At 49.5% G+C, this 24,634-nt stretch overlaps 3 protein-coding genes across 17 annotated transcripts in view; 1 reads left to right on the top strand and 2 right to left on the bottom strand.

Annotated features, from left to right (window-relative positions):
* The window catches only part of LOC309383779 (major histocompatibility complex class I-related gene protein-like), a 342,086-nt gene that overhangs the window by 55,445 nt on the left and 262,007 nt on the right, over positions 1 to 24,634 (bottom strand). The window lies entirely within an intron of this gene.
* Positions 1 to 24,634, bottom strand: part of LOC309383798 (class I histocompatibility antigen, F10 alpha chain-like) — a 219,786-nt gene that overhangs the window by 14,712 nt on the left and 180,440 nt on the right. The gene's annotated exons all lie outside the window — the stretch shown is intronic.
* LOC309383767 (antigen peptide transporter 2-like) lies at positions 862 to 22,986 on the top strand. 2 transcript variants are annotated; one of them, XM_081936634.1, is made up of 12 exons: positions 862 to 866; positions 4,841 to 5,338; positions 6,589 to 6,703; positions 7,972 to 8,102; positions 8,616 to 8,821; positions 10,081 to 10,278; positions 12,202 to 12,330; positions 15,833 to 16,021; positions 17,464 to 17,637; positions 20,300 to 20,459; positions 21,716 to 21,852; positions 22,754 to 22,986. In XM_081936634.1, the coding sequence occupies exons 2-12, from the start codon at positions 4,855 to 4,857 to the stop codon at positions 22,940 to 22,942; spliced, it is 2,112 nt and encodes a 703-aa protein (XP_081792760.1). In that variant the 5' UTR covers positions 862 to 866; positions 4,841 to 4,854; the 3' UTR covers positions 22,943 to 22,986. The 2 variants fall into 2 exon arrangements, 1 of the variants encoding a protein (XP_081792760.1); XR_014173915.1 differs by lacking the exons at positions 862 to 866; positions 20,300 to 20,459 and having other exon boundaries at positions 4,793 to 5,338; positions 22,754 to 22,893.

Below are 24,634 nucleotides of genomic sequence, written 5' to 3'. Positions count from 1 at the left end.
TTATTTTTTATTCAACTGTGTTGAAAAGAATACACATTATTCCTTGGGAGGTAATAAAAAAAAACTGGCATTGCTTTCCTAGCCAAGAAGGGAATATGATCTCCCATCCAACATTTTCCTTTTCAGCTAAGAAGGCACCAAGTTCTCCCATTTTCCTTCCACCTTCCAAAGACCCTCCCTGATTCATAAGGGACGTGGTTGATTTTAAGATTACGTTTTTCTTTTTTCTGAATGTTCACTTTGGAGGAATGTAAATAAAGAACAATGGGAATGCGATGGGACTGGAGATGCTGCGTTACTTTCTCCTTCCTTGAGCCAACAAGCTGCTGAAGTTGCACAAGGCTTTTATCAACTGCTGAAAAGAGGCCAGCTTTGGTTCAATTCCCAGCTTTGCTGGCTGGGGAATTCTGGGAGTTGAAGTCCTCCAGGCTTCAAGTGGCCAAGGTTGGAGACCCCTGTTCCAGAGGACACAACTGAGATGGCAGGAGGTTGGGGTGGCTCCAGGGGATTCAGGGTGCATTTGCTCTTCCCGATGGGGCAGAGAGGACCGGAGATGGGGGTCCCTGAAGGATCCAGGCCTTCTACAGGAAAGGTCTGGTCGGTGATGAGCAGCGCTTTGAATTGGCCCATGAGCAACCAATGCACCTCTGATAAAAACCACCGATGGCTCAGGGACTTTAACCAGAAGGCGCGAACCGAAAGCAAAAGCGCCGCGTTGGGGGATTTGGGGCTCTGCAGAGGAGGAGGAGGAGGCGGTGGGTTCGGGGAGTTTTGGGGTCAGAGGGAGCCCCGGCCCGGCTCTAAAACGAGTCTTCGGATCAAGAAGGACCAAAGGGCCGCCATGGAAGGACTTTCGCGGCCGAAAGGTGAGAGGCTGGAAAAAGGGCGGAGGGTTGCATGGATCGGGGCGATCGAGCGGTTCCGGGTGTGCGAGGGACTCCACTCCCCGTCACTCCCATCCAGCAGGGCTGCTCCTGTGGGGTGCGGATTAGGGGGAGCGCAGTCCACCTCCTCCTTTAAGCAGCTGAGTAGCGATCCCCGATTCCCTGCCCTGCCAAGAACTCACCCGGAGGCGTTTCGTCCTGCTTTGCGCGGGATCTACGCTTTTGGGATCCTCTTTCACGTCTTGCCGGAGGATGGGAGCCGGATTTAAATCCTTTACTAGCCCAAAGGAGCGATCTGGCTATTCCGACGCTTTTGCCGCAGCTCTGGGGTCAGTGGTGGGTTTCTACCGGATCGCACCGGATCGTGCGAACCGGTTGAAGAATGAACCCGGAAGTAATTTCCGGCCCCGCCCCCTTGGCGTTTTTTTTTGCATCGGGGCTGACTCCCCGCCGCCACTGCTGTTCCTTGTCTTCTGGCCCGTTTCCCAACTGGCCTTTCCTCGCTTGGAGGGCTTTGGAGGGAAGCTTCTGCAGAAGCCCGGGTGAGTGACAACAAGTTCCCGCTGTTACGAAGTCTCGGAGGCTGTAATTTTCTGAGCTGTGCGCGCGCGCCTGTTTTCCACGGCGTGGAGCAGCAGCGAGGCTCTGCGAGGCCGGCAATGACTCAGGATGCCATCCGGGAAGACGAGGAACGCGAGGGGGGACCGTTGACGGCCTCTGCAATCATCGCTCGCCTCGCAGAGCCTCGCTGCTGCTCCACGCCGTGGAAAACAGGCGCGCGCGCACAGCTCAGAAAATTACAGCCTCCGAGGCTCAGAACGCTTCGGAGGGAAGCTTCTGCATAAGCCCGGCCGAGTGACAAGAAGTTCCCACCGTTACGAAGTCTCGGAGGCTGTAATTTTCTGAGCTGTGCGTGCGCGCCTGTTTTCCACGGCGTGGAGCAGCAGCGAGGTTCTGCGAGGCCGGCAATGACTCAGGATGCCATCCGGGAAGACGAGGAACGCGAGGGGGGACCGTTGACAGCCTCCGCAATCATCGCTCGCCTCGCAGAGCCTCGCTGCTGCTCCACGCCGTGGAAAACAGGCGCGCGCGCACAGCTCAGAAAATTACAGCCTCCGAGGCTTAGAACGCTTCGGAGGGAAGCTTCTGCAGAAGCCCGGGTGAGTGACAACAAGTTCCCGCCGTTACGAAGTCTCGGAGTCTGTAATTTTCTGAGCTGTGCGCGCGCGCCTGTTTTCCACGGCGTGGAGCAGCAACGAGGCTCTGCGAGGCGAGCGATGATTGCGGAGGCCGTCAACGGTCCCCCCTCACGTTCCTCGTCTTCCCGGATGGCATTTGGAGTGATTGCCGGCCACACAAACCTCGCTGCTGCTCCACGCCGTGGAAAAAAAGCGGGCGCGCACAGCTCAGAAAATTACAGCCTCCGAGGCTCAGAACGCTTCGGAGGGAAGCTTCTGCAGAAGCCCGGGTGAGTGACAACAAGTTCCCGCCGTTACGAAGTCTCGGAGGCTGTAATTTTCTGAGCTGTGCGCGCGCGCCTGTTTTCCACGGCGTGGAGCAGCAACGAGGCTCTGCGAGGCGAGCGATGATTGCGGAGGCCGTCAACGGTCCCCCCTCACGTTCCTCGTCTTCCCGGATGGCATTTGGAGTGATTGCCGGCCATACAAACCTCGCTGCTGCTCCACGCTGTGGAAAAAAAGCGGGCGCGCACAGCTCAGAAAATTACAGCCTCCGAGGCTCAGAACGCTTCGGAGGGAAGCTTCTGCAGAAGCCCGGGTGAGTGACAACAAGTTCCCGCCGTTACGAAGTCTCGGAGGCTGTAATTTTCTGAGCTGTGCGCGCGCGCCTGTTTTCCACGGCGTGGAGCAGCAACGAGGCTCTGCGAGGCGAGCGATGATTGCGGAGGCCGTCAACGGTCCCCCCTCACGTTCCTCGTCTTCCCGGATGGCATTTGGAGTGATTGCCGGCCACACAAACCTCGCTGCTGCTCCACGCCGTGGAAAAAAAGCGGGCGCGCACAGCTCAGAAAATTACAGCCTCCGAGGCTTCGTAACGGTGGGAACTTGTTGTCACTCGGCCGGGCTTATGCAGAAGCTTCCCTCCAAAGCCCTCCAAGCGAGGAAAGGCCAGTTGGAAAAGGGGCTTTGCTCCTGCTCCGGGCTGGAGGCTTCCCTCCGAAGTCTTAGGATGTTCTGAGGAGCCCCTCAAGGAAAAACGCCGCTGCCAGGTAGTTAAAAGTACCTCTCTGATTCTGTCAGACTCTGTCAGTCTCTCTCTGATTCCCTCTCTCACTCCCTCTCTGTTCCTCTCTCTCTCTGTCTGTCTGTCTCACTCACACACACACACTGTGGTCACCTTGTTGAGTGTTCCAATCACATTTGAAACACTCAACAACTGGCTTGCATTTATGGTATTTTGCAGCATTCTGCAGTCATAGGACCAAAATATATGGTTAAAAGCATATATTTTGGTCCTATGACTGCAGAATGCTGCAAAATACCATAAATGCAAGCCAGTTGTTGAGTGTTTCAAATGTGATTGGAACACTCAACAAGGTGACCACAGTGTGTGTGTGTGAGTGAGACAGACAGACAGACAGAGAGAGGGAGTGAGGGAGGGAATCAGAGAGACTGACAGACACACACACACACACACAGAGACAGAGAGGGGGAGGGAGGGAGAGAAAGATAGAGAGACACACACAGAGTGAGTGATTAAGTGAATGAGTGAGAGACAGACACACCCAAATACACAGAATGACAGAGAGAGAGGAAGGGAGGGGAGAGAGACAGAGGGAGAGACAGAGACAGACACACACACACACACACATACACACAGAGTGAGTGAGAGACAGACAGACACACACACACAGAGTGACAGAGATGGGGGAAGGAGGAGAGAGAGACAGAGATACAGAGAGAGAGACAGACAGACACCCAGAGAAAATGACAGAGGGAGACAGAGAGGGAGAGAGAGAGAAAGAGCCAGAGAGAGAGAAAAAAAGAAAAAGAAAAAAAGAAAGTGGGAGAGAGAGATGAAAGAAAGAAAGAAAAAGAACTTATGACCACAATTGAGCCCAAAATTTTGGTTGCTAAGCAAGAGCATCGTTAAGTGAGTTTCACCACATTTTCCAAGTTAGCCATGCCCACCTGGTCACATGACTGCCAAGCCACTCCCACCAGGTCACATGGCCGGCAAGCCACTCCCACAAAGGAGGCCACACCCACAGAGTAGGTTCCAAAAAAATTTGAAACCCACCACTGTCTGGGGTTTATTCGCACGGAAGTTGCAAAGAGAGAGAAGCAACCTAGAACTACGGAGACATTTCCTGACCGTCTCCGAACCGTTCACCGGTGGAACTGCTTGCCTCCAGAAGTGGTGGGGGCTCCGTCCCTGGAGGTTTCAAAGAAAGGACTAGACAGCCATTTGTCTCTAGAATGGTAGAGAGGCTCCTGCTTGAGGGGGGGGTTGGACTAGATGACCTCCAAGGTCCCTTCCCACTCCGTTATTCTGATTTCAGCCTTCGCCAGCAGTGCTGGGCTGCTCCTGGGACTGCAGAACACATCACAGCCACAAATTAAAACACGCAGAAAGCTGCCCTGTAACCCAAGAAGCCAAAATTAGTGTAAATGTGTACATTTTCCGAATTTGTCCCAAGACTTCCTTCACTCAGAACATGAATAGTTAGGCTGCAGCCATGGAATCCTTTGCTGGGAAGTCAGTTGATTAGATGCAGGATCTTGGGTGGTAAAGAATTGGGAGGCAATTTGGTTGAATGGAGGAGCCAAAGGTCTTATGCAGCGACACTCCTCTTCAATTCTTCTTCTTCTTCTTCTTCCTCCTCCTCCTCCTCCTCCTCCTCCTCCTCCTCCTCCTCCTCCTCCTCCTCCTCCTCCTCCTCTTAAATCCATAATCCTCCAATTCAGATAACCAATAGTCCTTCCCTCTCTCCCCAGAGCCCATCAGCAAGATGCTGGTCCCTGTCGGGTTTCAGGCCGTTCCCCTGCTTCTCTGCGACCGAATCCTGCTCTCCCTGCTAGCTGGCTGGGGCCCCTCCATGGATCCCCTGGGGACCACAGCGGCTTGGCTGGAGGCCGCCCTGCGCCTGCTGGTTCTCTGGGGGGTCAGAGGCCTGCTCTCCGTGGGTGTGACCTCCCCAATGTCCTTTTCCACAGTGGCTGCTGTCAGCATCCTGCCCCCTTTGTACCTGTTGGTGGGACACTGGCTTGGGGACCCTCCCCTCCTGGTCTCTTCGGCCGCTTGGTCCTGGTGGCTGGCAATCTATGGGGCGGTGGGGTTCTCCCAGCTCCTCTGGGGGATCCTGGCAGAAGGGCGAAGCACAGAGGAATCCCGGAAAGAAGACAAGGCCACTTTTTGGAAGATGCTCAGACTTTTCGGTCCAGACAAGCTGTATCTCACTGGCGCTTCCTTGTTCCTCATCCTGGCGGTGATTGGTGAGTTGGTGCGGAGTGAAATCGTTCTCTGTGCTGCAGGATAAATGTACCACAAATCAGGGCTGTCTTAACGCAGGAGCCTGTTGTGCACTTGCCCATGGGCCCCACGAGCATAGGGGCCCCCTTCTAATCTGTTTATATTAACCCCTCAATGCACCTTGTATCCTATAAATACAGCAACATATTTATTACATTTAATGCATTTTTAAAATTAACACTTACATGAAAATATATAGGTTTCATTTTATCGAGCATTTACATTTTTATTCCTGTGAGTCGTTGTCGTAGGGGCCCCAGTACACTGCTTTGCCCAGGCCCATAATGCTGTTAAGATGCTCTGCCCCAAATAGTCACCAGATTCACACCACACACTAAAGAAAAGACAAGAAAACTCAGTTTGAGATGGTCACCAGAGGGTCTTTAACAGACCTGACCTCAGTCTTTTAAATTCTGCTGCTCCTTTTGACATCCTCCCTCAATCCGTCTGATGCCCCTCTGGGTTTCCTCCTGCCACGGAGCAGCTCCTGCCCGCATAGAATGTGGCATTCTGGAGACTTCAGCCATTTGCCCTGAGATCCTGTCCCTTTTGTACCTGCTGGTTGGTTTTAACCAGGGTGTGTCCTATGTCCCAGGATGAAAAGAGATACAGAGAGGCCCTGGATCTTCCAAACTCACCATTCAGCCCTTTCAGTGTCCAATTCAAGCAGCTTTTCTCCCATCCTGAGGGGCTGCCCCATTCTTTCCATAGTCAGGGCAGGAGTTCAAGCTTCCCTTGCATTTCACAAAACAGATGTACAACTTGAAGTACCGTATTTTTTGGAGTATAAGACGCACCAAGATTTTGAAGAGGCAAATTTTTTAAAAAAGTTTTTGCACTCTGCAGACCTCCCCAAAATGGCCTATTTTTCACGGAAACGGGCCCATTTTTTGTCAAAAGAAGGGCACGCATAACCTTTAGGAAGTTTGTAGAGTGCTCCTGGGGGTTGCCCCCCCCCCCAAAATGAGCAAAAAACAGCCTGTTTTTCGCTCATTTTTGCCCTCCTCAGCCCCCAGGAGCACTCTGGATGCCTCCTAAAGGCTATGCGTGGCCATTTTGCTGAAGGGGGCAGGGTTTCGGGAGGCCAAAAATACTGTATTCCGTGCATAAGACGCATCTTATACTCCGAAAAATACTGTGTGTGTGTGTGTTTTAAGCTGCCTTTCCTGATTGAGGTCCTACATCACCTCCTCTCTTCTTGGCCTCCCTGCAGGGGAAACGTTCCTGCCCTATTACACCGGGCGTTTGATTGACATCCTGGGCACCAAATATGATGCAGAAGCCTTTTCCACAGCCATCTTTCTTCTCTGCCTGGTCTCATTTGGAAGGTGAGCTTATTCCAGGCCCCATCAGCACCTTTGCTGCAGTTCCCCTTCTGTCAGGGGTGAAATTCAGCACCTTCTGACAGGTTCTGGAGAAAAAGGTAGCGGAAATTTTGAGCAGTTCGGAGAACCGGTAAATACCACCTCTGACTGGCCCCTCCCCCATCTCTTCTCTGCCTCCTGAGTCCCAGCTGATCGGGAGGAAAGGGGGATTTTGCAGTAACCTTCCCCTGCCACACCCACCAAGCCACGCCCATAAAGCCCCACCACGCCCACCAAGCCACGCCCACAGAACCGGTAGTAAAAAAAATGTGGATCCCACCACTGACTTAATCTCAGGGGAGTTGCCTTTTCCCTTCTGGCTTGCCAGTGAAAAGCCTGGGGAGGCCTTAAAAAGCTGCACCCGCCCAATGTTAGGATTTCAAGAAAGGACTGAAAAATCAGGCTATTGTCTGGAGTCCTCCTGAAGCAAACATGAGCCCTTGGTTTCTCCTCAGCTGCTTGCTTTGCAATCTGGCAGAAGTCTATAACCAGTTACAACTTGTGATCTGTCCCTTCTTTTCACTCGGATACGAATCTTCAAAAAGAAGAAGAAAGTTTTCTAAAGGAACATCCGTTCTTGGCTTCTGTCAGGGATCCTGTTGCTGATTTAAATTCAAAATAAAAAACGAAAACAGTTTCAAAACGGGGGAAGACCATCAATCAGAGGTAGAGGTAGTCCTTGACTTACGACTACCCCTGAGCCCAAAATTTAGGTGGTTAAGCGAGATAGTGGTTTAAGTGACGTTTTTTCCCATTTTAACATCCTTTCTTGCCGCTGTTGTTAAGTCAATCACTGCAGTTGTTAAATTAGTAACACAGATGTTAAGTGAATCTGGTTTCCCCATCGACTTTGCTGGTCAGAAGGTCGCAAAAGGGGATCCCATGACCCTGGGACACTGCAACCGTCATAAATAGGGGTCAGTTACCAAGCATCTGAATTTTGATCACATGTCCCAATATTTTTGTTGGGTATCATACCAGAAAAAGATACCTTGTTTTTGAGGTGGCCGTTAGAGTGACCGAAGGAGCAAAGAAGCCTTGGGTTGCAGGAGCGGCCATTAAGGAAGGACGTGGGGGGTGGATGGGGCATGTTTTTCCCCTTCTTTCCCCCTCCAGACCCGCCTTACCTTGTGTTGTTTGCAACCAACCAGAGAAATGGTGTGAACCGGAGCTTTGACTCTTCTTTCCATTGGTGGAGCAGGAACCAATCCCCACTGCTGTTTCCCTTCTAGCTCCACCTTTGCCAGCTGCCGTGGGGGGCTCTTCACGTTCACCATCTCCCGCATGGTCATCTGGACTCGCAACTTACTCTTCTCTTCTCTGGTGCGGCAAGACCTGGCCTTCTTCCAGGAGGTGAAAACAGGTGAGGTCCTAAACAGGAAGCTGCCATGGTGGCCCAGTGGTTAGAGTGCAGTACTGCAGGCTACTTGTACTCTAGTCGTTCCCAACTCTAGGGGGGGTGCTCATCTCCGTTTCAAAGTCGAAGAGCCAGCACTGTCCAAAGACAACTCTGTGGTCATGTGGCTGGCATGACTAAATGCAGAAGGTGCACAGAACGCTGTTACCTTCCCACAAAAGGTGGTTCCTATTTGTCTACTTGCATTTTTTTTACATGCTTTTGAACTGCTAGGTTGGCAGAAGCTGGGACAGGTAATGGGAGCTCATTCCGTTACGCGGCACTAGGGATTCGAACCACCGAACTGCCGACCTTTCTGATCGACATGCTCGGCGTCTTAGCCACGGAGCAGAGAGCATACTCTTTGCTGTCCTTGGATACCGTGTCAAGGAATTGGCCCTCTCCTTCCTGGGGAGGCTGTTCTCCAGAATTGCCCTTCCTGTGTGTGGCATTTGTTGAACAATATCTCTTGGTCCACAGGGACGCTGGCCTCCCGCCTTTCCAAAGACACAACTATGATGAGCCGCTCGGTGCCGCTCAACACCAATGTCTTCCTGCGCACCCTGATCAAGGCCGTTGGGCTCTACGTATTCATGATCGGCCTGTCCTGGCGCCTGACGCTGCTGATGCTGATCGAGACCCCACTCATGATGGCCGTCCAGAAGGTCTATCATGTCCGTCGTCAGGTAAGGATCATGGAGGCAGATGGTGGCCTAGAGGGAATGGCGGACACGTCTGAGTTTCTGCGACCAATTGCAGGCTGGGAAGGAGCCCCAACTTGGGGGAGGGAGGGAATGGGCCGGTTCAGAGGGCAGAAGAAAAAAGAGACTTCAAGGGAGCTGAGCAGCAGCAGAACACAGTGGCATCTGGAGAGGGCCAGAAAAGGCAAGATGGCGGCCATGTGATCAAACCCCACTCCTTTGTCTGTGTGGCTTGTACAAAAGGAGGAGTTGTTGGTTGTGTAGCCCGGTTTCCCCTTTTCCTGGGCTGAAATAAAAGGGATTGTGTGTGTGTGTGTGCGACCCTATCTCTGTCCTGAAGTGAAGACAGGAAAAGGAGGATGAGGTACTCCATGCCTGTAGCTACAAGGAGAGACAGAGAAGTAGCTGGAAAAAAAAGAACGAGGAAGCCAATTTGAAGGCAAATAGAACAGTGGTGGGATTCAAAAAATTTACTACCAGTTTTGTGGGCGTGGCTTAGTGGGCGTGGCAGGGGGAGGAGACTGCAAAATCCCCATTCCCTCCCACTAAGCTGGGACTCCGGAGGCAGAGAATAGATGGGGGTGGGGCCAGTCAGAGGTGGTATTTACCGGTTCTCCGAAGTAGTCAAAATTTCCACTTCTGGTTCTCCAAGAACTGATCAGAACCTCCTGAATACCACCTCTGAAATAGTAATATAGGGAAAAGCAGGTGGGCGTCTAGTTATGATCACAATTGAGACCAGAATTGGTCACTGAGTGAAGCGGTTGTTAAGCAAGACGCTTTCATAATTGTTTTGGCCAATGGCTGCCCTCCAGGGACTCCCAATTGCCATCTCCCAGGTCATTATAGGATGGAGCAAAAGAGCTGCCTGAAATCTGGTAGCTGAAATCGGGTGAAATCATCTTAGCAGGCACCGCTTGTGCTTTCCAATGTTCCCAGAGGCTCCTGAAGGATTTCAGCTCCCCTCTGTGCATGGAGGGGAAATTCTCCAGTGGACTGTGGGAAGGAAGCATAACAGTGGGAGAATACATCTCCCTCTTTAGCTTCTACTCTGGCATCCGGTGGTCACATGGGAGAAAGAAACGGAATAAAATGGGGTGGAGTGGAAGGAAGCATTTTTGGGGGCCTCCCGCTAAGAACGAGGCCACTGGACTTTGGTTTGGGTATGCCACCACTGGCAGGATGCCTGGTCCGAGGCAGCTTTCAGGAGGCTGACTTTGCCGCTTCCTTCATGGTCCATCAAGGCTTTGTTGAAGGCGATCCAGGACTCCGTGGCCTGTTCAGAGGAGGTGGTGCGTGAGGTCATTTCCTCCATAGAGACCGTGCGCAGCTTTGCCACCGAGGAGAAGGAGTCACAGCGTTACAAGGCATCCTTGGAGAACACCTGCCGGCTGAAGAACCAGAGGGACTTGGAAAGGGTCGTTTACTTATTTGTTGTGCGGGTAAGTCCTCTGGGACTCTGGGCTCTCCGACCTTGGCAACTTTAAGACTTGAAGACTGCATGGCTGGCTGAAGAATTCTGGGAGTTGCAGTCCACAAGTCTTAAAATTGCCAAGGTTGGAGACCCCTGACCTAGATCCTCTAAGGAGTGATTCCAGGGTGGGCTTCAAATGTTTTAGCAAGGGGTTCTCTGCCCGGTTGCTAGGTGGGTGTGGCCATGGTGGGAGTGGCCTAGTCGCCCTTCTGCACCACAGTAGGGGGGGCGTTTTTGCCCTCTCTGGGATCTGGAGGTTTTTGTCGAGCCTCCGGGAGGGCGAAAACGGCCTTCTCAAGCTCCGGAGGCCTTCCTGAACTTCCGTTAGGCCCGTTTTCCACCCTTCCCAAGCCTCCGTGTGTGTCTTGTACTTACCTGCATACAAAATGGGTCGCATGGGGACTCCTGGGAGGAGAGGGGAGGGGTGGGCGGGGCCAGCCAGGAGTGGGATTTGGGGGTTCTCCGAACTGCACAGAATCTTAACTAGAATCCCTGCGAACCCCCAGCGGCCCCTCCCTGAGTGATTCCCAACTTGTGGGGGTTTCCTGTAGTAGGTGTCAAAAAAATCACAATCAAAATATGGCTCAGATTTTAAGAGATTGCCAAGTCTTGCGAGTTTTTCTTACTTTGCTTGAAAAGTTTTGAAAATGTGTGTCTTTGTCTCCAATCTCACAAGATTTTATGTACTCTGTGCCATAACAATTCTTAGCATTGACGTGCCGATCAAGAACCTTTTTCAATTAAATTCCTCTTAACTGCCAAAGGTCAAAGGGCAAGTGGATATGCAATCCAGTGAAATCCCTGATAATCTTTTATGACTTTCTTACAAAGTCAATGGGGAAGCCAGATTCCCCGTTAACGACTGGATCATTAACTTAATTGCAGTGATTCACTTAGCAACTGTGGAACAAAAGGTAGTAAAATGGGGTAAAATTCACTTAAGTGTTTCACTTAGCAACAAACACTTTGGGGTCAATTGTGGTCGTAAATCGAGAACTACCTACTGTATTTTATTTTTTTAACTTGGGGTTTATTCCCGTAATATGGTTGGATGATCCTGAAAGGCAGAAGCCTTCCACCCCTTCAGCATCTTCATTGTCCTATTATTCTACCTGTTTTCATTGGTTTGTTCGTCTTTATATTTAATTTTAGTGCCAGTTTTTTATTATTCTTTTTCACTTTTTTTACTAGGGCTTGCAGATCCTTTGCATTTTTGGTTATTAGATTAATATCCTTAGCATAACACAGGATATTGGCGTTTCCTCCTCCAATTTTACCAATTTGATCCAGACTCAAAGCAATGGACACTTGACAGTTAATAGTATTTTTGTACCTCACTTCACTAGTTAGGGGCGGGGAGACTTTTATTTTACAAAATAATAGCTTATAAATAAAAAAGGAATTGAGAATTATAAATGTCTTCAACTCGTGTAATCAATTCAATTAGGGCAGAAATGAATCTTTATTTTACAAAATAATAGCTTATAAATAAAAAAGGAATTGAGAATTATAAATGCCTTCAACTCCTGTAATCAATTCAATTAGGGCAGAAATGAATCTTAACCAGAGATCTGTTTTCCATTTTAAGTATCTTTTGAGAAACTCTCTACTTTACCTTTGCACTCATGCTGTTACGCTCTCCTGTCTGGGCTACTACAAGGAGGAGTTGCTTGCCTGCTGTTCGCGCAAGTGGAGCTTCATGTTTGCCCATATCTCCCCCGGCCCAGTTTTGAACAGGCCACGGCCTAGTAGTGGGCCCCAGCCCAAGAGTTGAGGGCCCCTGCCTGGGGAATGCCCACCTAGGAGAGGAAGTAGAAGAAATGGAAGACACCATGGCGTGAGAGAGAGGCAGGATTCTCAGCCTCTGCCTTACTTTTCCCCCCCACTCCAGGTCCTCCGGTTGAGCATGAAGCTCATCCTGCTCTTCTGTGGTTACCAGCAGATCCTCACCCGCCTCATGACTGAAGGAAACTTGGTCTCCTTCATCCTCTACCAGGGAAATGTGGGACGGTGTGTACAGGTGGGTGAACATTTGAACAGGTTCTTTTCTGTAGCCCTTCAGGTTGAGGGTCCTTGGGGCTCTCTGAGCTTCCTTATTTTTGGTAGACATTTCATTACCCAAACTACGCAACAGCTCTGGTGATGCTATTGTTGGGGCCTGCCAGTGGCTGGTGGCAGACTCAGACAGTGAGGAGGTTGGGGAGCACCCTGGGCCAGTCCTGGAGTCTGGGGAAGGCTCTGATGAGGGCTCTGTGTCAGAGGCAGAGATGGGGCCAGGGCCGTATGCCAGTTATCGGCTACCTTTGGAGTCGGAGATCAGTGGGGCAGAAGAACAGCTGGAGCCTGTTCCCGATTTGTACATGCGCAGAGCTGCCAGGAGAAGGGAACAGTTAAGGAACAAGGGCCGACTCGGGAGTAAAGGCACAGGTGGACAGTGAATGGCCCCTCCCACAGGGAGTAAAGAGGAGCGAAAAGGGAGTGGAGTTTGCAGGAGACAGTTAGATCGCTTAATTAGTGTGAAGATTTGTTGACTCTCAGACTCCTTGCCAAGTATTTTCTTGTACTGCATTACGTTTGGAAAATATCGGCCTGCCTGATAAGATCTGTGGTTGTAAATTCACCCTTGAAGGACTGTTTGCTGGGACTTTGCTAGATGTGAATGAGAGGAATTCACATGAGCTTAATAAAAAGGGGTTATCCTTGTTTATTGGCACGTCGTTTTTTTCGGTGGCCGCCACGTTCCTCGTCCCTCTGTTCATTTGACCCTCCCGCCTCCATCACAATCTGCAGTTGGATTCCGAGTTCGTTTTTTTTCTTTTTACTTTCCTTTTCAAGAACTAAAATGCATTTCCATCCAGCAATTCCATTCCTACACGGTGGTCATATTTTAGTATGGAACAATATTTAGTTTTACTTATATATCCAGGCTTCAGTTCTGGGCCTATTTATGGGAGTAAAATCCATTTCACTTTGTGGGAGTGTCAGGATGCAGCACTAGAATCCAAATCAAAGTCCAGGATCATTCTGTTTCAAAAAACCTTACTGGTTATTGAATACATGGCATGGTAATGTCGGAGCAAAGCTAGCTCTAAGGTTCTCAAACCCCAGTCCATAGAATAAAACAATACTTTTTCAAGCCAAACCCCCTCACATAGTCCACGTAAACAAGTTCTCATAGTTATGGGAACCGTCTGCTTCAACTCCACACCTGTTGTGATGTCCTTGAACAGTTTCCAGGCTCCCACCGCCTTCAGTAGAATCATAGAAGCTTCTGGTGTTTGTGTAGGATTGTGCGGTATATGTTGGACTGTGTGTAATGATAGTTTTGAAATGTCAGGTCCACTATCTTCGGCATGGCACCGGGCTGACATCCTGCAGTGAAATGCATTGAGGGTGGGGGTGGGCTACAAATGGGCAATAAACCTGTATGCACTTTTTGTGGGAATTCGGGAGCGGCTTGACAGCTGAAGAAAAGCAGATCACTGGTTCATGCCAAGGTGCCTTCAAGGCCATTTGTCCTGAGTGTCAAAAATCACCAGCCCAAATTCCCAAAACATCCCAGCGGCATCATGTTGGCTGGGGTTCTACTGGTCATGGGGGGAGGGGGATTGAAGGAACTAGTGTTGTCCCCAAAACTGAGATTTAGCTTGGTGTCAGAGCTGATGAGTCACCAAACACAAGGTGTGATACAAAATTATACTTTTGTTTTGGTACCAAGATACAAGGACCCTTACACCTTGGTACCAAGATATGGTTTTGAAAGCGGCCAAGACCCTGATTACAATCGTAAAAGGGTGGGTCATACTCACCCCTTATCCCTCACCCTAATAATGCCTGCATAACATATAATGTTGATTGGTTATCTGGATTGCAGCCCCCTAAAACTGTTACGCTTGCTAAGCAAAGTAGCTAAATGTCACATCACCTGTCACTCCCCCCTGGTCACGGATATCTTGCAAAGTGTCTTAGTTTCATATGTCAGCTCTGTGGTTTTGGAATTTTTCTTATAAGCGAGCTATTCGTCTTTGGCTTAGTTGTTTGCCAGGCAAGTTGCTTGTTTCTCGTCTCGCTATGACTGTGCAGCTTCACCCCATTCCTCCTTTTGTACTATTGCAGAGAAGCAGAGAAGAATGAAAGCCGTTAAAGTCTTTATTTCAAGATAGCCCTTCCCACCCCCACCTACCCCCGTGCTACATCTATTTCAGAGAAGAGGAAAGGAATAGAGGCAGTTCAATTGTTTGTTTCAAGGCAAAGAAATAAAGACAAGGATAAATGTTTTTCAGAATTCATATTCCTCACTCTCATGTCCATTTACACTCACATATCTCCACCTATGACCATTCCCCTGACACCCTCCCAGGGCCTCCTCCATACGTACATTCCATCATCTGATCCTTCCATGGCTTTGTCTTGTTGCATGGGAAAGTCCGGTACCACCTAACCTTCCTGCAAGCAGCATCTCCTTCAGGTCAACCAAGTGGAGTCGAGGGTTTTTCTTCCCTGAGGGACCAAACTGAAGCAGGACTGACATGAAATGACCTTTGAATGACATGGAGCTGAGAATCTGCTGCTCTTATTTCGGGTTCCAAGCAGCATTAAGGTGGATTGTTTCCTCGAGGCAGCTTCTTTCATGGACTCCAAGTTTGGCCTTCAAAGAGATCGTTAAGAGATCGTTAAAACATTCGAAGTATAAATGCTCTGGACAAATGCAGAGAGATCCTTGTGAGGAAATTAAATTTGTCATTCAAACAGGACTTTTAAGTTAGGGGTGAAACGCTACCAGTTCGCTTTGGACCGGTTCGCCTAAACCGGTAGTAAAAAATGCTACCGGTTTGGGGGAACCGGTATTTCCGACAATCGTCTAGGCAACGATCAGCTGTAACACGCGATTTATATTAGCTAGAATCCTCGGATTTCCTGCTTTCTAGCTAATCTGAATCGTGTGGCACAGTGCATTCCCCACCCTCACTGCTCTACTTACTTTTGCAGACTTGGAAGGCTTCAAAACGTTCCTTTTTTAGCACCGCATGGCTGGGTCTCAGGTGCGCAAGCGCCTAAAGTGCACGCTCAGTACCAGACTCACCAAACCGGTAGCAGAGGATTACCGTATTTCTCAGAGTATAAGACTCACCGGAGTAAAAGACGCAGAAAGGTTTTAAAGAGGCAAGTTTTAAAAAAAGAGTTTTTGCACTCTGCAAACCTCCCAAATCGTCCTGTTTTTCACTCATGTCTTCCTTCCCCAGCTCCCAGGAGCTCCCTGAAAGCCTCCTAAAAGCTCTGCATGGCCATTTTGGTGAAGAGGGCGGGGTTTTGGGAGGCAAAAAATGCTGTATTCAATGTATAAGATGCACCCAGATTTTGAGCCTCTTTTCTGAGAGAAAAAGGTGCATCTTACACTCTGAAAAATATGGGAAACCTCTGTTTTAAGTGTTGCTGTAGACCTTGATGCTCATAACTGTATTCCTCCCTTTGCAGATGCTCTCATGTCTTAATGTTGCTGCTCCTTCCTTTTCCTCCCACAGGCCCTGATTTACACCTACGGGGATGCCCTGAGCAATGTGGGCGCTGCAGAGAAAGTCTTTGAGTATCTTGACCGGGAGCCATCTGTCCGCACGGAAGGGACGCTGTCTCCAGAAACCCTCGAGGGACGCGTCTCCTTCCGAAATGTTTCCTTCTGCTATCCCTCCCGCCCTGAGATTCAGGTCCTGAAGGTACTTTATGGGAAGCTGGAAGGCTTTGCATGACCCCCTAATAGTAGCAAGCACTAGCAACAGCCCTTAGGCTGATATACCACTTCACAATGCTTTGCAGCCCTCTCTAAATGGTTTACTGAGTCAGTCTATTGTCCCCAATAATCTGGATCCTCATTTTGCCCACCTCGGATGGATGGAAGGCTGAGTCAACCTTGAGCCGGTTAGGATCGAACGTCTGGCTCTGGGCAGAGTTTGCCTGCAATACTACATTCTGACCACTGCGCTACCTCGCCACCAGTACGTCTCCCAAATGAAGTTGTTAAAGGTGCTACGTAACCTAGTCAAGTGGGCTGGGTGTTCTACAAATCTCAGCAGAATCCTTTCACTTTCATAAAGAAAATTGGAAGGAAGAATGTTGAGACTATAAAGGTCTTTAGAAACACAGTGTAAGTTTTTATACTGTAGGACAAGGGTCCCCAACCTGTGAGCCACGGCCCATTCCAGGGCTATGGCCTATTCACAACTGGGCTGTGCGAGTGGCCAGCTGGTGTGCTTGCAGCCCCACTCATGCGTACTCCTGCTCCTCCCACAAACCACCCTCTCTCCCATCTACCCCCGTACTGGGCTGCCAACCTTGAAAGGATGGGGAACGCTGCTGTAGGAGACTCGGACTCTGGGATCTAGCTCAGTGGTGAAATGCATTTTTTTTTACTACTGGTTTTGTGCGATTGGCTTGGTGGGCGTGGCAGGGGAAGGATACTGCAAAATCCCCATTCCCTCCCCACTCCATGAAGAAGGATACTGCAAAATCCCCATTCCCTCCCAACTCCTGGGAGAAGGATACTGCAAAATCTCCATTCCCTCTCCACTCCTGGGAGAAGGATACTGCAAAATCTCCATTCCCTCTCCACTCCTGGGGAAAGGATACTGCAAAATCCCCATTCCCTCCCAACTCCTGGGGGACGGGTACTACAAAATCCCCATTCCCTCCACACTCAAGGGGAAGGGTACTGCAAAATCCCCATTCCCTCCCCACTCCTGGGAGAAGGGTACTGCAAAATCTCCATTCCCTCCCCACTCCAGGGGAAAGGATACTGCAAAATCCCCATTCCCTCCCCACTCCTGGGAGAAGGATACTGCAAAATCTCCATTCCCTCTTCACTTCTGGGGAAAGGATACTGCAAAATCCCCATTCCCTCCCAACTCCTGGGAGAAGGATACTGCAAAATCCCCATTCCCTCCCCACTCCACTTAGACTCGGACAGGAGCCCATCCTCAGGGAGCTTCCTCACAGCAGAGTGTGTGCTTTGGGCTGTTCTGTGTGTGATATTCACAGGGTGCCTGTTGAGTGTGGCTTTTTCAGAAGTCGATTGAGTTGTAGATGGCTGGCCTTTACTTGCATTCATTAACCTCACATCTTCCTGCTTCATTCTGCATGCATTTGCTTCTCTTTGGCCTAGAATGTCTCCTTTGAGCTCCGCCCTGGGGAAGTGACGGCCTTGGTGGGCCTAAACGGCAGTGGAAAGAGCAGCTGCGTCGCCCTCCTGGAGCACTTCTACGAACCCCAATCCGGGGAGATCCTGCTGGACGGAGTCCCAGTTGGGAAATACGAGCACAAGTCTCTCCATAGGCAGGTGAGAGAGGAGGGAGCAGCCTGGTTGGGAGCAGCAGAGGGTGAGGGGAAGCCTCTCAGGTTCATCCTCTTCTGAACTGAAATGTTTGGGTTTCTTGGCACTAGAATGGGGGTTTATTCAACCAGGAAGAGAAAGTGGTTGAGAGATGGAGAGGGAAGAAATGCAGTTTGAATGAGACCAACCGAGTGTCCCTTGTGAGTCTCATCACCCGCAGGATGAGGCCTGGGTCCCCTTGGAGGGTGGAAGGGCAACACTTGGGGATGTTTTGGAAGGGGGGTGTTGATGCAGAGTAGGCAGGACCATGTGATATTAGCAGGACGTGGCTGGAACTGATTGGGCTTTAAGAGCATTGCAGTTTTTGTCTGCTTGTGTTTTAAAATTCTAATTTTTATGGCCTACGCCGGGGTGTCAAACTCAAGGCCTGGGGGCCGGATCCAGCCCATGGGGTGCTTAGATCTGGCCTGCGGGCGCACCCTGAAAACAGTGAAGGACCTGCCCGTGGTGCCCCTGCCAGCCAAAAGGGAGGTTGGTAGGGCCACACACAGCCTCCCAGGCTCCGTTTTGGGCTGCGAAAGCCTCCTGCAATCCTCTGCCAGTGAAAATGGAGCTCAGGGAGGCCGTGTGGCAGAGGGTTGTAGGAGGCCATCGCAGTCCAAAACAGAGCCTGGGAGAGCTACGAACGGCCCTCCCCAGCTCCCTTTTGGCTGGCAGAGGGCTGCAGGAGGCTGTCGCAGCCAAAAACAGAGCCAGGAAGGGCCGTCGTGGCTGAAAATGGAGCCTCGATGAGTGACATGGAGCTGGCCATGCCCACCCTGCCTACGTCCACCCGGCCCCCTGAGGTCAAACACAACCCTGATGTGGCCCTCAATGAAATCGAGTTTGACACCCCTGGCCTACACGGTGCTTTCTCTGCATTTCCTGTCTCAAAAATGGGGGAAGAGCCTTTGATTTTGAGAATTGTGTGGCTGACATGCAAAAACGCCCCAGAGAATGGTGAAGGCAATGCCATTAAGGCAACTTTGGGAGCCACAAAAGTGGTGCTTGAAATCTCCAAAGATGCCCAGCTGTTCTCTAGTGCAGAAGGTGGTAAAAGATACGTGGAATGAAAGGCTTTTGATTTCTTATGTTCCTTGGTAAGAAAAAAGGTGCGGCATTCAGGAAATTCTGCATAGGTGGTTTATATCCTGAGATAAAAGTTTAGAATCTCCTGGCATCTATAAATGAGGCCGTACCGTTTCTCTGGCAACCGTGTAAAGATTACTCTGGTGTGATTTCTTTTGGTGACCTTCCTAATCTAGCCACAGACCTGGAATTAATCCAGATGCCAACAAGATCCGATGTAGCTTTTCAAAATCAGGTGAGGTTGGTTGGGTGTTGCCCCTTTGCTTCCAAATTAAAAAGAGCGGAGAACAGCTTAAGGTCTTCAGTTGGGAGAGGTACTGAAACTTACGTCTGCATATAAGATTCACTAGAAGAAGGACTGTGTTGTGTCCTGTGAATCCAAGGAATATGCAGACCCAGGCTTGGCTGTCTGCCATGACTAAATTACACAGATAAAGCCACCCCTTGGCTGGGAGCCTAGAAAGTTCTCTTCACAAACACAAGATAACACTTACAGAAGGCTTTCGCAATGGCTTGAATATGGACTGTTGTCTCCTGCAAAGATCCCCCTCCCTTCGCTCCACTTATAAGCTCTTTGGGAGGGGCCACACCCTTAACCAGCTGTCCCTACTTCCTTCTATGACGTCTTCTCCACAGCTGTTCCTGTCTCAGATCAATTCGACATCTATGTACATCAGGAACAACCTCCCTCTGTTCCTCCTCACTGCTCCCTGACTCAGATGCCACCTAGTGGCCAACAGGCTTCTCTAGTTCCTGCTCTGACTCCAAACACCCTCCAGAGTCTTCCTCATCCTCCAGAGCAGTCCCATAATGGTCTGAGCTGTCAGAGTCCACCAACAACTCAGCCAGCCGCTGCTGGACCACAACAGACTGGGAGTGACATTATAACTGTGTTCCAATATTTGAGGGGCTCCCACAAAGAAGAGAGGGTAAACCTGTCCCAAAGGTGCTCTTTCAGGAGACAACTGGTCTTCCTTGTTTTTCCCATTCCCGGCTGTACTGTCAGAGCTGAAGAAGCTTCTTGGATGAAAAGCAAAACATCTTCCAAAGAAAAAACAAGAAAGTCCATTTCCCTCCTGAAAAAGCACCTTCAGGACAACCGAGACCTGGATGACTGAGAATCTCTCCAGGGAATCAACCTGTTCTCCAAAGCACTTGAAGGCAGGACAAAAAGCAACAGATGGATATTAACCAAGGAGAGAAGAAACTTAGAACTAAGGAGAAATTTCCTGACAGTGAGAACAATTAATCAGGGGAACAACTTGCCTCCAGAAGTTGTGAATGCTCCAACACTGGAAGTCTTTAAGAAGAGATTGGATAACCATTTGTCCGAAGTGGTGTAGGGTTTCCTGCCTGAGCAGGGGGTTGGACTAGAAGACCTCCAAGGTCCCTTCCAACTCTGTTATTCTGTGTTCTGCACCCTAAGTGTCAACTTTGACCATCCACCAGCCCCTCTTTGGAAAGTGCTTGATGAGGAGGATGAGTGAAGTTTCTCCCTCAGCCCAGCCCTGTCTTGATAGGCCTCCCTGTCCAATTGCAGGTGACCCTGGTGGGCCAGGAGCCCGTCCTATTCTCTGGGTCCATCAGGGAGAATATCACTTACGGCCTACAAGGCTGCAGCGAGGAAGATGTGATCAGAGCAGCAAAAGAAGCCGATGCCTTGGGATTCATCCGTGAACTGGAAGGAGGCTTTGATGCAGGTGGGCAAAATCCCCCCTTTGATTCATCCCATAAAATCCCCCACTTCCCTCCTGGTAAACCCACCAGTCCTAATTCTTTCTTCTTCTGAAGCAAAATCCCGATTGCTTTGTTGCAATAGATACAGTAGTCCTCGTGTTAGGACCATTCCTTTGGCGATCGTTCCAAATTACAGCGGTGCCGAACAAATGGAGATTGCAATTAGTCCTTGAAGTTCTGACTTTGCCCCTCCCCCGCAGTCACCTGATGGCAATCGGGGTGCTTGGCCCCCACTGCCCTTAACCACAGTTGCCCCACAAGCCCTGCACCCCCATTTGCCAGCTTCCTTGCCAGCTTCCCACAAGCAAAGTCAATGGGGAAGCCGGGGGGGGGGGAGGTCACAAGTTGCTGAGGTAAATCTCCCCCACCTGGCAGGAATGACTCCAGTACCCACAAAGTGAGGCATGGGCTGCTTCGGCCATACACCCACTCTACCTTGCTTGGCAGCAGACATTCCGGGGGCTAAAAAGTGTTGTATGGCGCTGAGGCTGCCTGTGTATCTTCCCTCACCAACCCACATCCACAAAGCCTCACCTGCACTGCTGCAAATCCCCCCCCCTCAACCCCTGACGTCAGCCTCCTATTGCCTGCCAGCCTCCTTATGAGCCTCCCGGGACCTGCAAATACCCGTAGCCAAAGATACCTGTAGCCAACCCCCTGGCTTTGTTCGTGAGAAGCGGGCAGGTAATGGGAAGGAGATCCTTGCCTAATGACCAGTGAGATTATCTTAACAATGGCAGTTGGGAAGGCTTGGATTGTCTTCACTAAGCAGTGAGGTCATAAAACATCAGCCTTGCAACCACATCGCTCAGCAATGAAAATCCCTGACACAAAAGCTCTTGTGACTTGAGGACCATCTGTAAAGCTCCAAGTTTCACGGATTATTTTATTTGTAGTAATATCATTAAACCACGAATGCAGAAAAGAGAATTCAAAGAGCTGATTGCACTGTTGGGCCCTTTCAAAAATCACCAGTCCTAAAATCTCTTCTACCGTTCTTAAAAAGTGCAGGGGTCTTTTCTCCTCCTCTAGACTTTTTGCCCTGGAAATAAGAGAGCCAATAAGAGTCCAAATTGTGGTCCCTCCCACTTCAAAGAGCTTCAAGAGTTGCCTTGTTCTTGTCCACTGATGGCTTTGCCATCCCTTTAGGGCAACGAAATTTGGCCTGTCTTGACTTTGCTCTCGATCTCCTCCGTCTCTCTTGCTTGCCTTCTTTTAGAGGTGGGGGAAAAGGGGGACCAGCTCTCCATTGGGCAGAAGCAACGGCTGGCCATCGCCCGGGCCCTGATCCGTGACCCGAAGGTCTTGGTGCTGGATGAAGCCACGAGTGCCTTGGACTTCAAGAGTGACGATGCAGTGAGTGGGGGGGGAGGGTCCATAAGGGGCTGGGAGTGGACCTTGGCTGGAGTAGTTTAGGGTCGCTGAAGGGCTTAATCTGAATCTTTGAGAGGTGACAGCATAGGAAAACTGGGTTTATTTGACCGGACGTGTCGTAATTTCTTCCAGGTTTATCTTGGTGATAAATAGACTTTAAAATCAGGGTGCCCTCTCCTGATTTAGAGTTCTTATATTGAATTATCTTTTCTTTTATCAGCTTGTCTTCTGAGGGTTATTATGATTTGAATCTCAAGTCCTCCGAGAGCTACTGGCTTATGTACAGTGAAAACTATTGAACAATAGCACTATGTGAGCAGATCATATGGATCTAAATGCTTCTTTGAACAGATGTACAGTAAATATATTTATTGATTTTACCAGCCTGACATGCCACTCTGGTCGTAAACCGACTCTGAGCTGCTCACACCAACCATACATCAAATTAAATCAGAAAATATAGCCAAACAGCAAAGAGTATTATAGAATGAAATCAAATATTTGAATATTTTGCCCCAGTGAATTCTCACAAGATTGTGATGCTGGGAAGGGAAAATGGTGGTCAGCTTCTCCTCTGTTCTACTTACATTCTGTTGAGAGGGAAGTTCCCTGAGGAAAGGCTCCGGGTTGAATCTGAAAGATGGGAAGACTAAACTTCTCGTCCCGGAGACCGACCCAAAGTGGATCCTGTGACATTCTCCTGAGACACACATACTTGCCTTCATTTGGGTGGCTTTTATTGTTTTCCAGACTGCAAAACCTTTGGGGCCAAATTGTATTGCAGAGCTGGAGAAACGCTTTTCAGTGGGAATGTGAGGGAGCTTCTATCTAGAGCGTCTTAAGGAACCCAGGATTTTCTCTGGATCACTGCTTCCTTTTCTAGATCCAGCAGGCTGTGAAGAGTGGAGGCCGGACGGTGCTGGTGATTGCTCACCGGATGCAGACGGTGGAGAACGCAGACAAGATTGTGATGCTGGAAGGAGGGGAGGTTGTGGAGAAGGGGACTCACACGGAGCTGATGGGCCGTAGAGGCCCCTACTCCAGACTGGTGGAAAGGACCCAGGCGGAGTGACTTCTGGAGTTGCAAGGGAGAGGTCAGCCATGGGATCCACTGCTTTTGTCTGGGGAGATGGAGAACAGCATTCTCTTAGGGAAAGAGGGGGACCCAGAAGCTGGCCTGTCTAGCAGCTTTGGGCCAGTCAAGGGTTGCTGAATTTCAGCCATTTGGAAGAGGAGGTTGTTCTTTCTCATCTGGGCACAAATCATGTGGTGTTAAGTAGCAACTTGGGCCCTGGAGACTCCACTGTGGAAAGGGCAAAATCCTGTTTCCAAGCCACTGTCTTCTTTAGTAAACGCACCAATGAATGCACCAGTTTTTCCTTTGTTCAAATTTGGCCTGTGAGAACTTTTTACAGAACCCTCCCCTTTTACTACAGGCTTTAATATTGGTCTCCGGCGCAGCTTGACTTCCTCTTTGTTTTGTTAACGAAAGTATCTCTGTGGTCCCTTATAGTGCTTGTAAATCTGTATTTGGATGGAAGTCCCACGGATAGGTCTCCTTTAGCTCAGTTAGAGAATTACCACAAAATGGTTGCATCCTTCAAATTTCTACTGCTCAAGTTGTATTTCTGTGGAAAACAGGGAAATGGCTTTTAGCTCAATGGAAAAAGGCAGTGAAAAAAATTAATTGTATGTTTTTATATTTTTATTAATAAATTGCAACAGTAAAAGATTGAAGGAATATATTTGTCTCTCTCCTGTTCTTTGCTGTACTTCTTCAAAATGAGCCTCTTCTTGTTTTGAGCTTCTCTTGAAGGGAACTTTTCCGTTCATTTTGCACGCTTTCTATAGCTCCAGTGGCAATTGTTCAGAATTAACAGAATAACAGAGTTGGAAGGGAACCTGGAGGTCTTCTAGTCCACCCCTTGCTCAAGCAGGAGGCCCTATAGCAGTGATGGGGAACTTTTTAGAGACCGAGTGCCCAAACTGCACCCCAAAACCCACTTATTTATCGCAAAGTGCCAACAGGGCAATTTGACCTGAATACAAGAAAAACATGATAAATGCACTTTTACGCCCCTTAATTTTTTTCCTGCTTTGGAAATATGTTTAACAACAATAAAACTTTTGTAATATCAACTTTTTCTCTTTCTCTCTCTCTTCCCCCTCTCTATTTCTTTCCCTCCCTCTTTTTCCCCCTTTCTCTCCCTCTCTCTCTTTCCTCCCTCTTTCTCTTTCCCTCTCTACCCCTCTGTCCCTCTCTGTCTTTCCCCCCCCGCTTCCCCTCCCTTTCTGTCTTTCTCTCCCCCCTCTCTTCCCACTCTTCCCCTCCCTCTTTCTGTCTTTCCCCCCTCTCTTTCCCTCCCTCTCTTTCCTCCTTTCCCTTTCTCTTTCCCTCCCTTTTTGTCTCTCTCTTCCCCTCCCTTCCTCTCTGTCTGTTTATCTCCCTTTCCTTCCTCCTCCCTCTTTCTCTCCCTCGCTCTCTTTCCCTCTCTATCTCTTTCTGTCTTTTCTCTCTCCTTAAACCAGTAGGATCCCATCCCTGGGTATAGGTAATCTCACTTAACAACCAAAATTGGAACTGGCAACTCGGTTTTTAAACAAAGCAGTTTGTCAACAGTCCAACTAGCGAACCCCCAAAAAGGAACTCTCAAGGTCGTTGAATCCCCAAAAGTAAAATTTTATTGATTTCACCATCTGGGAACTGAAGAAGCAAAACCAGCTCTGCTTTTTCCTTGCTCAATTAAACAATAGATTCCCTTCT

Source organism: Natrix helvetica (genome assembly GCF_964273705.1).
Source record: "Natrix helvetica genome assembly, chromosome: 1".
NCBI classification, from domain to species: Eukaryota; Metazoa; Chordata; class Lepidosauria; order Squamata; family Natricidae; genus Natrix; species Natrix helvetica.
This window is presented reverse-complemented; position numbering and strand designations above follow the sequence as displayed.

What these genes read in the sequence shown, in the direction of transcription:
- LOC309383767 (XM_081936634.1), top strand. Translation starts at nt 4,855, where the DNA reads ATGCTGGTCCCTGTCGGGTTTCAGGCCGTTCCCCTGCTTCTCTGCGAC. An exon ending in CTTCCAGGAGGTGAAAACAG is followed by an intron (nt 8,103 to 8,615) that starts GTGAGGTCCTAA and finishes CTTGGTCCACAG; the next exon opens with GGACGCTGGCCTCCCGCCTT. An exon ending in ACAAGTCTCTCCATAGGCAG is followed by an intron (nt 17,638 to 20,299) that starts GTGAGAGAGGAG and finishes GTCCAATTGCAG; the next exon opens with GTGACCCTGGTGGGCCAGGA.